Source organism: Heterocephalus glaber, unplaced genomic scaffold (assembly GCF_053883595.1).
Source record: "Heterocephalus glaber isolate CG9 unplaced genomic scaffold, H.glaber_assembly_v1.0 deba00001472, whole genome shotgun sequence".
In the NCBI taxonomy this organism is placed as follows: domain Eukaryota; kingdom Metazoa; phylum Chordata; class Mammalia; order Rodentia; family Bathyergidae; genus Heterocephalus; species Heterocephalus glaber.
In genome coordinates, this window is record NW_028258315.1 from 59,346,577 (window position 1) to 59,361,829 (window position 15,253).

At 36.8% G+C, this 15,253-nt stretch overlaps 1 protein-coding gene across 1 annotated transcript in view; it reads left to right on the forward strand.

The window, feature by feature from the left end:
• The window catches only part of Itpr1 (inositol 1,4,5-trisphosphate receptor type 1), a 336,388-nt gene that overhangs the window by 184,098 nt on the left and 137,037 nt on the right, over positions 1 to 15,253 (forward strand). Inside the window, exons 31-35 of the mRNA XM_087181363.1 lie at positions 2,110 to 2,235; positions 4,083 to 4,283; positions 5,995 to 6,246; positions 8,953 to 9,078; positions 12,829 to 12,957. Coding sequence (XP_087037489.1) covers positions 2,110 to 2,235; positions 4,083 to 4,283; positions 5,995 to 6,246; positions 8,953 to 9,078; positions 12,829 to 12,957 — 834 coding nt within the window. The remainder of the gene's footprint in view (positions 1 to 2,109; positions 2,236 to 4,082; positions 4,284 to 5,994; positions 6,247 to 8,952; positions 9,079 to 12,828; positions 12,958 to 15,253) is intronic.

Genomic DNA, 15,253 nt, shown 5'->3' on the forward strand with positions numbered 1-15,253 from the left:
TGAAAGAAAATAGTGTAAGAAGACAGTTTGCTGACCATAGCTTAGTCTCTTGATATCATTACTTTCCTTAATGATCAACAGGCAATCATAGAGCGCTATAATCTCTACACAGGCTTTTGACTATCAAAGCCATGAAAGCCATAGCTCAGATTCCTTCTGTTACCTGTTCCTGATTAAGTATGGCCTGTTTTCTCACAATGTTAATTTTTAGGGCAGAGATTAGCAAACTGTAGATACAGACAAAATCCAGCCCTTCACTGTTTTTGTCTAGCATATCAGCTCAGAATGGTTGTTACATTTTGAAATAGTTACATAAGTACCTGATCATGTTTATTTTAATTCATGACCTGCTACAGTCAAGGTAATGTTTCTGTCTTGTCCTTTAAGAAAGTTTGCTGACATCAGTCTAGACCAGAGCCAATTGAGAGCTAACATTTATTCAGTAATCACTGAATAAATTAATTTTCTCAATTACTCTTTATAATAACCGCATCAAGGGTGCACTTTTATAGTATCCATTTTAGATGAGGAAGCAGAAGCATTGAGAAGCTAAGTAACTTGTTCCAGATCACACAGCTAGCAAGTTGTCCACCTGGGTTAAAAGCAGGATGATCAGTTTCAGGGCAGTTGTCTGCATTCTGTCTGCCACACTCCTGCCCCTGAGATGAGGGGATGGATGTGTGATGCTTTAGGAAGACTGCTGTGGGCTATGGGAATATGAAGGATGATTTCAATTTTAGGGATTCCCATTCTTTTTTTTTTTCAATTTATTAGTACATGTTTGTAGTACACAATGTTTTACATTTCTTGTATGGAGTTGGTTCATGTACATAACACATCTTAATTCCCCTGTTTCATCCCCATTTACATAACACATTTTTCATCCCTTTTCCCTCCCCTCCCCTCTACCTTCCATCTGTCTCTTGATACCCTTCCCATTTGAGATCTCTCTCTTTCCTATCATCTGTGTTTTATTTTGCTCTTCATTTTCCTACAAATGAGTCAATTTTATTCTTCTTTATGGCAGAGTAATATTTCATTGTGTGTAATACCATATTTTCTTTATTCATCTGTTGATGGACAGTACAGGCCACCTTCAAGATTTAGCTATTAACGAATTGTGCTGCTATAAACATGGGTATGCATGTATCACTGTCATATGATGTATATAACTCTTTTGGGAAAATACCTAGAAGGGGAATAGCTGGGTCAAATTGAATTTCTAACTCACTACAGTTTTTTGAAGAATCTCCACACTGATTTTCAGTGATTTTTCTAGTTTATACTCCCACCAACAATGTAGAAGGGGTCCTTTTCCCCCATAGCCTCACAGCATTTGTTATTGATTCTCATTTGTTTTTACTATCTTAAATGTTTATTCAGAGTTGTAGTGGATTTTATATAATTGTCTAATGACAGGATATTTAAATCTACAGATACTAAAGAATTATAGTATATGAAATGAGACTTACATAATATTATACATGGGGGGGCCTCATAATCAATTCTGTGTGGTGCCTAGGGCAGATATTATCCCCATTTTGCAGAAGGAAAAGCTAAATCTTAGGTTCAAACATGTGCCTGAGGTGACAAAAGATTTAAGGTAAGTACAGTGTGCTCTCATAATTTAGGGACTTTTCCACTGTGCTTTGTTACCTACTGCTATAAGTTCATGTGCCAATCAGTAGGTTGAGGAAACTGAAAAATGTGAGCCCCTGGGCCATGGACATGGGGACTTGCCACTAGGGAGGAGTAGCCCTGGCTTGCCTATCAGCCCTGCTTTCAGAAGTGGGGCTTCAGAAGTTTCAGCCCTTGCTAGATAGTTGAATCCCAGAAACATTCATTGAAGTTTTACTCTTCTGCCTTTTTCCTGAATAAAATCTTTTTGTTTGTGCCCAGGCTAATGGGAAAGAATCCATTTTCATGGATGAGGCATAAATAAGTAACTCAGTTCTTAAGAGTGGATAGTGCACAGCCTCAGTATTTACCCACAGCAGTCCCTCCACATACACCGCCGAATTCCACCTCAGTAGGAGGTGCTGAGCGTGCAGTGGAAGCTGGCATCCTGGCCTAGCAATCAGTGCTTTTCATCTCTTTCCTCCCACATAGGCGGAAGACACCAAGATGCAGGAAATTATGAGACTGGCTCATGAATTTTTACAGAATTTCTGTGCAGGCAACCAGCAGAATCAAGCCTTGCTGCATAAGCACATAAACCTGTTTCTCAACCCAGGGGTAAGATTTGAGGCCTGTGTGTGAAGCTGGAGGGGAGAAGAGCAGGGAACAATTTGTTCTTTTGCTATTGTGGTTTCCGGGACTTGCTGTAATGCAGCCTTCATTCCAAAGAGGAACGTTGTGACCAGCTGTCAGCTGGACATAAATAATCTCCATATTAATGAGTAGTAAGATGGATGGGTCAAGAAAAGAGGAAAGTAGTAGGGTCAAAGAAAGATATATTTCTGTTTTTTCCTAATAACATCCCTTACTGTAACAGACTTAGCGGTATAGAAGTACAAAGCCTTAGCATGTAGCCAAATACATAATATGTCCACATAAAACATATATATGTTACATTTTAGTTTGTTAAATACATATTTAAATGTAGTAAATGTGTGTCTTGTTTTTCTTTAAAAAGTGATGCCATACTTTACACATTGTCTTGCATTTTGATTTTTTTCCATTTAACACGTTATGCCTGCCTTTGTAAATCCAAGATACATAAATTTTATCTACTTCTTTTTTGATGGCTAAATGTTATTCCATAAAATGGCCAAAACTTTTTGAAAACTATTCCTATATTAATGAATAGTAAGAGAAGGTTTAGTTTTGGGCTTTAATAGTACTGTAAAGGGTTTCTTTGTACACACACACATACACACTCATGCACACTCAGTAGTGCTTGAGTTTTCCAGTAAAAAGATTGCTGGGTTGTAGGATAATACTACCTTTTTGTCATGTTAAGAAAAAAAAGCAACAGATAAAAAGATTAAAGGCCCTACCTCATACCAAACCTTAAACTCAGCAACTCTAGGTAAAGTAAAAAATAAAGTCCTAGAGGATATCACAAGAATATCTTTATGGCCATGAGGTAAGCAGAATTTTCTTGCACAGCATTCAAGGAGTGCTGATTATAAGGGGTAATGTTGATAAATTGGACTTGGTTGGAGTTAACTTCTATTCATCACGTGCCACCATTAAGAACATCCAAAGATAAGCCAGATAATGGGAGGCATTTGTATTACATGTACTCAACAAAGAACTTATACTCAGAATATACAGCATATTCAAAAAGTCAGAGAAAAGACAACCTAGTCAAAAATGGACTAGAAATTTGAATTGTCACTCTTTAGTGAAAAAGACCCACTTGGCTAATAAATGTGATAAGGTATTCAACATGACAAGTTATTGAATAAATGAAAATTGATGTATATGTGCACAATAAGATATGACTGAAATTAAAAAGACTGACCCATACTATGTTTCACCAGGGATATGGAATAGCTGTACTGTAGAATGTAGATTATTAACATCTTCTAAAAGCTGTTTGACAGTATCTTCTGAAGCCATACATATTTATATTCTGTGGCTCAGCAATTGTTCTTGGATATAAACTGAATAGCAATGTATATATTAAGTTTAACAGAAGATATAGACAAAAATGTTCAGAGCAGAACTTTTAGTAATATTGGTGAAATATTGAAACTGAGTACTCCTGAAAGTGCCTGTAAGCCATAGAATAGATCAGTACATTGTTCTGTGTGTTTGCAGTGAAACATACATATTGGTGAAGAAGAGGGCATGAGGTTCAAGGACAGGCAAGAGAGAAGTTAAATTATGGGTTGAGGCATTAAGGCCTGTTTTGTTTCTTGATGTTTGTTTTGCAATCCATTTAACTGAATTTGTTTTTCTGTGTGTTTATTATGTGCCACTGAAAAAGTTACTAAAAAAGAAGTTATATAAAGATGAGAATGGGAAACACCTTCAAGCGTTTAAATGCTTCTTTCTGTGTATTTTTTTTGTGGAATAATCTTTTTTCTTGCTTTTGATTATTTGCCTGTGCTCCTGTCCTTATCTTGTGCCAGATTCTAGAGGCAGTAACAATGCAGCACATCTTCATGAACAATTTCCAGCTCTGCAGCGAGATCAACGAGAGAGTCGTCCAGCACTTTGTTCACTGTATAGAGACCCATGGTCGAAATGTCCAATACATAAAGTTCTTGCAGACAATTGTCAAGGCAGAAGGGAAATTTATTAAAAAATGCCAAGACATGGTCATGGCTGAGGTGATAATTATATATTTCTGTATATTTCCAACTGGTGCCTGTAGAAATTTAAAAATTACTGTATTTAACATTATCTATATGAACTGGCACCCTATTCAGGAGCCATATGGAAGGGCAGAATGTAATTTGTGTGTGTGTGTGTGTGTGTGTGCGTGCACGTGTGTGTGTGTTTTCATGTTTGTGAGCTTGAGCAAGAGTCTAACCTGATTTTTCATAGCTCTGAATCTGTTTACTCTGAGGAAGCTTGGCTTGGATTCTTCTGAGAGGCAAAAGAAAGGGAAATAATGAACCAAAATGTAGTGAATAAATATTGAATGTAGTTGGGACCCAGAAAGCCACAACAGCTTCACTTTATGTGGATTATGACTTTTTCCTTAATTATTTACCTAATCAGTTGCTTGAAAATTTTTCACTTGATGAATCATGAAGAGCAGCTGGTCTGTGGAATCAAGGAATAGTTCTATTTGGTTCTTTATGGGTACTCAGATCCTTGTGGATATTGCCTCTGATCTGAAAGCCCTCTTTGCCAAACATGTCACTGTGGCTTCTACTTACGTTAATCCTTGTTGCTTTTAAAAAATGAAATTTTGACCAAACTCACATAACACTTGGGTTTGTAATCTTATCTTTCTCTCCAGAGGCATTAGGGTAGTGTGATTAAGAATTGGCTTGGCCTAGGATACAAATCCTAGCCATACTGCTTTTCTGGCTGTGTGACTTGAGTCATTTGACTTGACATCTCAATCTTTCAGTGAGCCCTCCAGTAAAATGTAGGTGTGGCAGTATTTACTTTAAGGAGTTAATATGTGGATTAAATGAGATCATGATGAAAATAATAGCTTACAGTGACTGCAAGCCTACCACCCTCTGGATACCATTCTAAGCAATTCACGTATAATAATTCACTTATTCTATGTGAACATGCTCTGAGTTAGATACTCTATTTGTCCTTATTTTTACTTACGAAGAAATTGAGATACAGTGAGCTCTGGCAGTCTATCTAAAGAGTTTATCTTGATCTGTGGCATATAATTAGAGCTCATAAATGTTAATAAGTAAATAATATTGACTATATTATTTTAACTTAGGTGCCAATACTTTTGGGATGCTTTATAGTTTAGTGCTGAAATTGATTCATTATTAAATAGATTTATGAGCAGTCATATCCTAGGGGATAAATTTTGAAAAGGAATGCCTTGACTTTTGATGAATGTTGAAGGGAAAGCATACCTTAATGAGAAGTGGATAATTTGTGACTGAAGAGATAAGACTTATAAAGAGATACTTTATAAGAGAATGAAAGAGGATGAAAGACTTGTAAAGAGGTACTTTGTAAAACATAACAAAAAACTGGAAGCATTTAAAGTAGAAAAATCAAAGCCCAATTATTAAGTTAGGCAATGCAAGTGCAGGCTTGTAATCTGTATTTTCACTTGATACATAAATTCTGGTATGTAGACCTTGTATTGCCCTAATAGTTTTTAAGGCCCACTGTGATATTTCTGTATTCATGGATTAAAGTGATGCTGCTGAAGGGTTTTAGTTGGTCAATCATAAATGAATGAAATCCAGATGAGTTCAGTAGTATAAGTAAGACTGGTTTGGGAAGGTAAATCAAAACAGAGGATCTGTCTCTCTCTGCAAATAGAATTTTGTAAGGTGCCCCACACCTGCAACCTTGTGATACAAGTGAGCTCTGTTTTTTCTGTAGCTGGTCAATTCAGGAGAAGATGTCCTCGTGTTCTACAATGACAGAGCCTCTTTCCAGACTCTCATCCAGATGATGCGGTCAGAGCGGGACCGGATGGATGAGAACAGCCCTCTTATGTACCACATCCACCTGGTGGAGCTCTTGGCCGTGTGTACTGAGGGCAAGAACGTCTACACGGAGATCAAGTGCAACTCCCTGCTCCCGCTGGATGACATTGTCCGCGTGGTCACCCATGAGGACTGCATCCCTGAGGTGAGTCTCCCTGTCGCCGGGTATGCCCTTTTTGTCTGTCTCCCTGCAGTATATGGGACTGTGGCTTTGTGGTAGGTATTGTGGTGGCTGCCTAGATGAGCCCTCTAGGCTTTGAGGCCCTCATTTTGTAGAGGGGTTTTTATTTTGCTGGAACAGCATTTTCCTAAGAGTGAAGTTTGAGTGAAAGGAATATGGCAGGGAAGTTGGCCTTTTTCTGCTTCCTTAAGAAGAGTGGAGAATCAGGCTTCAGCTGTGTGGGAGTAATTCACCTTATTAAACAAAAAAAATGGGACCTGAATGAACTTCTCAAAAATAAGGTTAAGAGAGTTCAGATACATATAGACCATATGAGTTAAACACACTGTAAGTTAATTTTTTAAAACAAAAACTCTTATTATAGAAATAATGACCATTATAAAAAATTTAGAAGCCAACTGTGGTGGCGCACTCCTGTAATCCCAGCGCTGGGAAGGCTAGGCAGGATTGCCTTCAATTCGAGGCTAGCCTGGGATACATAGTCCAAGACCACCAGCCTGAACAGTGAGGCCCTGTCTCATAAAAAACAAAAAACAAACAAAAAATAGGAACTACATGTAATCAATAAGAAAGCAGAAATAATGTATATTTCACCACCCAGCAAGAGAACTTATTAATTTTGAAGTTAAACTTTTTAAAAGTCTTCCTTTTTTCCATTCACGTGTATTGGTAACAGAAAATTGGATCATACAATGTATACTTTCTTCTTGTATATTTAAAAATAATGTATTTAGTTTATATTTTGAACTAAAACTATGTAGAGCATATGTAATACATATCAGATGTATACTACACTATTGTTTTTAGATCTTTTTGCAAAGTTAATACATTTTTAAAAATTCAAATATCAAAGACTAAAAAGAGAGAAACCATGAAGTCTCCTGATCTGTTCCCTCTGCCCATCACATAGAAAATAATTTATTATATTCTTGTTTATCTTTCTAGTGTTTTGTGTATGAACGTTTACCTCCCCCAAAAGTGACATTCTATATACACTCTTTTCTGTACTGTAACTTCTTTTCAAACCAGTCCCTATATTCCAGATTTCTTTCTTAGAGTTGTATAAAATTTCATTGTATATCTGAACCATAATTGTCCTCGGTGAGGATTAAATTAATTTATAATATAATGACATAGTAATTACAAGAAGAAAAATATGATTGTATTTTTCTCAGACTTACCCTCACAGTATCATACTTTGAGATTCTTGTATATGTGATCAATGAAAACTGCCTTTCAACAATTTTAATTTGCTTTTCTGTTAGGGATAAGAGAGAGAGATGATGTATTATACAGTGGTACCTTGGTTCACGAGCTTAATTCTTTCCGTGATTCTGGTCGCAAACCAAAATGGACGAGAACCAAATCAAATTCAAAGGTTAGGTTTACTGTTGACCTTATGGGGAAATGTAATTTTATTAGGTCCTCATCCAATTCATTTTGCCACCAGAATCGTGGAATTACATTCATGAACTAAGGTGCCACTGTAATACTATTAGGAATGAAGAACATACAGTATAACAGGTATTAGCTGGATTTTACTGTTTATTTGAAATATAACAAAAGTACAGAAAAATATACAAATTTTAACCATATAATACACTCAAGTCAAGAAATGTAGCAAAACCTCCCTATTTCTTTTCCCATCCTCGCTTCTCCACAGAAAGATCCTTCTTTAACATATTAAAGCTGACTCATGTAATTATGCAGTTGCTTTTTGATATACATTCCTACATAATATAGCTTAATTTTACCAAGTTTTGACCTCCTTTTATGTGTTGTTTTGTCTTTTTAACTTCAGCTTTCTCTTCCTACAGAGGAACCCCATACTTGTGAGCTATTTTCTGTTTCCTTACAATACCTTCAGACCTAGGCAACCACCAATCTTTTTATGCTTGGTTTGGACATTTCATATGAATTGAATCATATATTATTTTTTCTGATGGAATTTTTTTACTTAGCTTAATTTTTTAAAAGATTGTGAAAGTTCTTGCATGTATCAGCACTCAGTTTCTTTATGTTGCCAAGTCTTGCTTCATTGTGTACATATACCACATTTTGTGTATCCATCTGACAGCGGATGGACTTTCAGGTTATTTCCACTTGTTGACTCTTGCAAGTAATGCTGTCATTCACAATTATTTATAAATTTTTGTATAGACACATACTGTCATTTATCATACTGGTTGTAATTTGTGTTCTTGGTTCCTAAGTAAGGTTCGCCCATTTTCCATGTGTCTTTTAGATATTTTATATTTCTTTAAGAAAATATTTGATCACATTTTTTGCCTACTTTGTTTCTTGGGGAGTCCAGTTTTTATGCACAGATCTAGGTGTTCTTCACTGGTGGTCCATGCATTGTGAACATCTGCCACATTGTGCCAGTAGACTCTTTCAGTGGTACCTTCTCATGAAGAGAAATTCTTAATTTTAACATAGTCACACTTGACCTTCTCCTCTGGTCAGAGTTTTTGCATCATGCTTTACTTGAGATCATGAAAATACTTGCTTAATTAAAAATTGGTATGTAAAAAAATCACAGAAATGAAAGCTGGTAGGCAAATGGAATGACCATCTTAATTTGTGCTCTTCACTTTGAAGATGCTGCTGCTAATTAGTTCCACATACATCAAGGTGGTTTTTTGTAAAAGCTGTGTTTCTACCTTGCAGGTTAAAATTGCATATATTAACTTCCTGAATCACTGCTATGTGGATACTGAAGTAGAAATGAAGGAGATCTACACCAGCAATCACATGTGGAAATTGTTTGAGAATTTCCTTGTAGACATCTGCAGGGTAAGGAATTTCTGGAACTAAAGAGAGTTAGTGTGTGTGTGTGTGTGTGTGTGTGTGTGTGTGTGTGTGTGTGTGTCTTTCAGTCTGATGTAAAGAAAATAGTCACATCATTTCATTTCTACTCTAATTTGTGGCATGAGGAGGAGGCATTTATGGGTGTTCTCTATTTTTATCTCTCATTTCTTCCTACCCTTTTCTTTTAGCTGAAAACAGATTTTTTTAAATTCTTAAATTCTTTCATTGGTACATTTAGGTATACAATACATTTACATTTATCATTGGGTGCTTGTACCTGTACATGATGTATCTTGGTTCTTATTTTTTCCCCATTCCCCTGGCCACCCTTTCCTATTTACAAAGACTTTGTTTCCATTTTTTTCTTTTCTCATAATTTTTCCTTTCCCTTCTTTCCTTTCCCCTTCCTTTCCCTCTTCCCCTACCCCTTTGGACCTTTTCTCCCTATTTCAAATTATCAGTTATTCATTTTAATCCTTATTTACACTTTCAGTTTCTCACACTAGAGAAACTATTCTGTATTTACACATGTGTGTCCTATGTATTTCACTTAAGAGTATCACCTCAATATGCATCCATTAAGCTATAAATGTCTCTAGTTTCTCATTCTTTATGGCTGAGTAGTACTCCATTTTATTTTAAAAACCCCACATCTTTTTTATCCAGTCTCCAGTTGATGGGCACTTGGGCTGTTTCCAAGCTTTAGCTCTTACAAACTGTGCTGCTATAAACATGGGTGCACATATATCACTGTGGTATGATTCTTTTAATTCTTTTGGGAAGATACCCAGAAGGGGAATAGCTGGGTCAAATGGGACCTGTAGGCCTAGTTCTTTGAGGTATCTCCATACTGATTTCCACAGTGGTTGCACCAGTCTGCACTCCCACCAACAATGGAGAAGGGTTCCTTTCTCTCCACATCCCCACTAGCATTTGTTATTGGATGATTTCTTTATAACAGCCATTCTTTGTGGGGTGAGGTGGTATCTCAGTGTTGTTTTCATCTGCATCTCTCGAATGACCAGTGATAGTGAACATTTTTTCATGTTTATTTGCTGCTTTTACTTCTTTTTTTTTCTTTTTTTTTTTGGTACTGGGATCAAACTGGGGTCCTTGCGCTTGCGCAGCAGGTGGTGAAACCACTGAGCTAAATCCCTGGCCCTGCTTTTACTTCTTTGTGTGAGAAATTTCTGTCCATTTCGGATGCCCATTTTTGAATTGGGTCTTTGAATCTGGGGGGGTCTGATTTTTTTCAGTTCTTTATATATTCTAGATAGTAGTCCTTTGCCTGAAGTACAGCTGCTAAAAATTTTTTCCCACATTGTAGGTTGTCTCTTAGCTCTAGAGGTTGGTGGTTTCTCTTGCAGTGCAGAAGCTTTTTTTTTTTTTTTTTTTTGGTACTGGGGATTGAACTTGGGACCTTGTGCTTGTGAGGCAGGCACCAGAACCGCTGAGCTAAATCCCCGGCCTGAAGCTTTTTAATAAGATGAAATCTCAGTTGTTGATTCTTTCTGCTAGTTCCCGTGCTACTGAGGTTTTGTTCATAAAGTCTTTTCCTATGCCAGTGTTTTCAAGAGTTCTACCTAACTTACCCTCCAGCAAGTTTTAGTGTTTTCTGTTTTAATATTTAATCTTTAATCCATTTTGATCTTAGTTTAGTACATGGTGATAGATATGGGTCTAGTTTTAATCTTTGGCAGGTTGAAATCTAGTTTTTCCAACATCATTTATTAAATAGGCTATCTTTCCTCCAATGAGGGTGGTTGGCTCCTTTGTCAAAGATGAGGTGGCTGGGTATGTCTGGAGTTGTTTCTGCATCTTCTAATCTATTCCACTGATCCTCGGGTCTGTTTCTTTGCCAGTACCATGCTGTTTTTATCACAGTAGCTTTGTAGTATAGTTTCATGTTAAGGATTGTGATACCCCCAGCCATGTCTCTGTTGCCTAGAATTACTTTTGCTATTCTAGGTCTCTTCTAGTTCCAAATGAATTTTTGGATTGTGAAAACAGATTTTATTTATCAAGCTTCAGGAAGGATAGTTTCTGGTTTTCATTTCACCTTTTATGGATTCATTTGTGAATAATAAGCTGGAACATACTGAAGTGAAATTTATAAGGGTTATTTTCCTTTAGAGTATGTCTGTACTCAGAGGACACATCCCAGGACTCCAGAATCTATCTGTTAGATTCTGGTTTTGAGGGTGATGCAGAGTACACCACCTGTCTGTTGGTTTCCCAGCCCAGAGCCAGGGTGATCTCCAAGACACTTACTTGCTTCTGCATTGGCTTCAGTATTTACTCTTAAGACACAAGACTACTGCTTAACAAAATTACAATGGGATTAATATGAGTTTTGTGATATTGAGGAGTGATGTAGGTAACAGGATTCTTCAGAGAATAATCATGAAATACATCCCAGTTTCAGAAATATTGTGATTTTAAACAAAAGGTACTTTGAGGAGTCTTAGAAAGTAGCTTTTTTCTGCTTCACTGTACAATTACCAGCAATGAGGAACAGCTTATTTTCAAAAAAAAAAAAAAGGACTTAATTTCTTTGTAATTTATGGCTAATAGCATCAACTTAATTTCCTTGTAATTGATGACTGTTTTATAGCACTCTAGTATTGGCTTCACAGACATATGTATTTCTTTTAAGTCTCAAATGTCTCCTACTTTTTTAATCCCATTAGTCTGATATTTGAGGCATGTAATTACTTCTTTAAAACAGGACTTTGTGAAGTTTTCTCTAAAGGACCATATAGTAAATACGGCCAGCTTTGTGGATCATCCATCTCTGTCATAACTACTCTGTTCTGCTCTTGTTGCACAGAACTAGCCATGACAGGACAAATGTGTGTGGATTTTTTCCAATAAAGCTCTATTTATAAAGATAGCCACTGGCCTTTTGCTGATTCCTTAAATTATTCAGAAATGCTGTAAAAGCTGTTATTAATTTCATCATGTGATTATGTTCTGAAACCTATTAGGTTAGAATATGGTAGTCTGCTAATCAAAGTTGATTTTTATTCATTTACTTCATTTTTTAGTGTAAGCAATTTTATATCTCAAATTATAAAAGTAATAAATTTGTTAATAAAATTTATTCTCTAACCCTGTAAATGACTAATTTACAAACCTCAAAATTAAATGGAGGACAGCTGAAATTTAAGGTGTTTTTCTTAAAACCTGTGTTCAGTTATGAACCATGGCATGCTGTTTTGAATGTCGTATTTTGGTAAAACTTCAATTGAATGGAAGAATATCATGGGACTGGAGAGTGTCAGACATGCCAGACCTTAGTGATATATTTGACTCTCTTGATTATGGAGATTAAGACTATGGCTTACAGTAGCAGAATGGAGGGCAGCTCACTTTTAGGTGGAAATGGAGACATTTGTGATTACTATGTTTCTTAGTCCTCCTCAGGATTTTAGACTTGCTGGATACAGGTAGGAAGTTGCAAGCGATGGCTTTGTTAGTCCCTGATCAACCTTAATGTTCTGTGATTCTCTGCTGATATCTGTGCTGATTTTACATCTCTTTATCCACTATGCAGAGTTTATTTTTTGTTAATTTTATTTTTTATTTATTCAATAATTTTTTCTTAAGAGGATAAACACTGACCAGTAGACTTTTACCTTTCATTTGTTAAGGATGTTAATTGGGAAGGATCATGGATTTCTTAATGTTTGGAGTAGGTTTAGATGTGGTTTTAAGCGTTCATTTGTCTTCCAGGCCTGTAACAACACAAGTGACAGGAAACATGCAGACTCAATTTTGGAGAAGTACGTTACGGAAATTGTGATGAGTATTGTTACCACCTTCTTCAGCTCTCCCTTCTCAGACCAGAGTACGACTCTGCAGGTAAAAAACACAACAGAGTTGTCCCATGTGAGTTGCCAGGACATGTTCTTTGCTGTGTACGTCATCACTGAGAGCCAGCCAGGAAAGCTGCTTTGTTTAGTCAGGTTAGACTTGTTTTTCCTGTAACATTAAGTGAAAATTGTTTTGGCAATCCCCATGCTCTTACAGACTGGTAAACAGTGTTACAAAACCAAAATATCAGAGTATGTCAGTCAGGAAAATTGGAAAACCATTAAACACGTACTTGTGCTTTGGTTTTCCATGTTGGCCACTACTCTCTTACTCTACTTTTCTGTGAACCAATTTTTGCCCCAATAAGCAGGAATTGTCAGAGAAGTAAACTTTTAACATAAATAACTGTTGAGTCTCTAGCAAGGTTCTGGTTGTCCATATACATTTAGAATACAAAGTCTAATTTTTAAAAAAATGTGGCTTATGGATTTCTGAACCTTTTATTGTCAACAAATTAATTGATTTTTTTTTGATGTAAGCAAAAAAAGCCTTTTATACTTTCTGTCTCTGGTGGAAGTCATGCCTTGCCTCTCTAGCCAAATCTTCCCTTTCTGTGTCCTCCCCACATTTGTGAAGGAGGGGAAATGGTGAACTTAGGTTTAGCTGCAGTGTGTTTAACCACTTACCTGTGCAATTATTTATATACATGATGACCAAAAATTGCATATCTTTTCTTAATTTTTAAAGATAATATAACAAGAAATATGAAAATGATAATTTTATCAAATTTAGTCAATAATTTTTCTGTGTATGGTATATATTAAAACATTCAACACCTGCCTCAGAAGCACTTGGGATAATCAGTATGTAAACAAACGTGTTGCCCAAGTGATCCTCGGGGTAAACTGTTAAGTGGTTAAAGTGCCAGTGGAATGTCCAAGAAGCAGCTGGAAATTTAGAATCCCAGGAAGAAGAGTGGAAATTTGGAAGCTTTAGAGTAGGACATTTAGGTTAAAATTCTCATTTTACTCCTCGTCAGCTCTGTGAAGGTCAGTGAACTTCAAAACCTCTTTTATTATATGTCAAACAAGAATATACTGCAATATCAGCCTTGCAGGTTATTGTGAGAATTAGAGATAATATTTATGAAACATTTAGCTCAATTCCTGGCACACAACAGGTGATTCATAAGTGGTAGCCTGAACTATTCCTTGCTAGCCTATGAGCTAAAGGAGGGCAAAGTTATCCCTTGGGGGCATGGCTTTTTCATACATTGCTCTACCCCTTGTGCCTGGCATTATGATTGGCACCTATTTTTGCTAATTGCTTTGAGTGAACAAATTAATACATGAGATCCAGAAGAAGAAATTAATACACGAGATCCAGAAGAGACCAAAGATAAGCGTTGACTTATTGCAGTCTTAGTCAAGAAAACAAAGTAGTGGACTAGACCTGGAAGGATATAGATGATTAAGGATAGGATATAAAAGAGGCTAGAGGTAGATCAAGGAGTTATCATGCAAGCAGGGTGAGATTCAAGACCCAGTGGGACCTCAGGACCTAAGAAAGGGAAGACTTTCTTGGGGGAAGCTACCTTAGTTGGCTTCATGTTACTACAGTGGAATAACTTAGACAACTCATTTAGAAAGAAAAAAAAGGTTTATTTCACTCAATGTTGGAGGTTCAAAGGCATGATGCCTACACTGGCTCAGTTCTGGTGAAGGCAACAATGATTGGCTGCATTTTGGAGCAAAATGAACTGAACTGAAACAGAAAAGAAGAGGGAGCTTGTTTTGGAGGTGGGGAGAGGCAGAGAGAAAGAAACAATCCCAAAACCCTTTGTGAGAACACCCACAAGGCCTCATCTCTCAAAGGTTCGACCTCCCAATAGTGCCAACCTGTGGACCAAACCTTCAGTTGCAATGGATCCTTGGGACTGCTCAACTATTAAATGGTACCCAAACCATATCGGCAGTCATGTCCTTTGTGCCAAAGGCCAAGTAAGCTGATGCATATGTACAGCTAGGAGATTTGTTCTTATTCTGTATCTATTCATTCATCTGATCTATACTTAGGTGTCAGATGTGAGTAAAACCTGATGTCAAGTAAATGTTGGTTTTATTGAATTAACTTAATCGAAAGACACTTTTCTCTGTGATTTAGGCTGTTGGGTTCTCATCCCACATCCAGCAATTATGATTATGCCACTGCTTACTTCATAGGATTATGAGGAGGGCTAACCGGGGTGTGTTTGGAAGTGCTCAGGTGTGTGGGAAGTGTTCAAGGTCAGTGGCTGCTCCCTGTGGGCCCTTGGAGTTAGCTCAGCGGCTAAGAAGCAGCCACA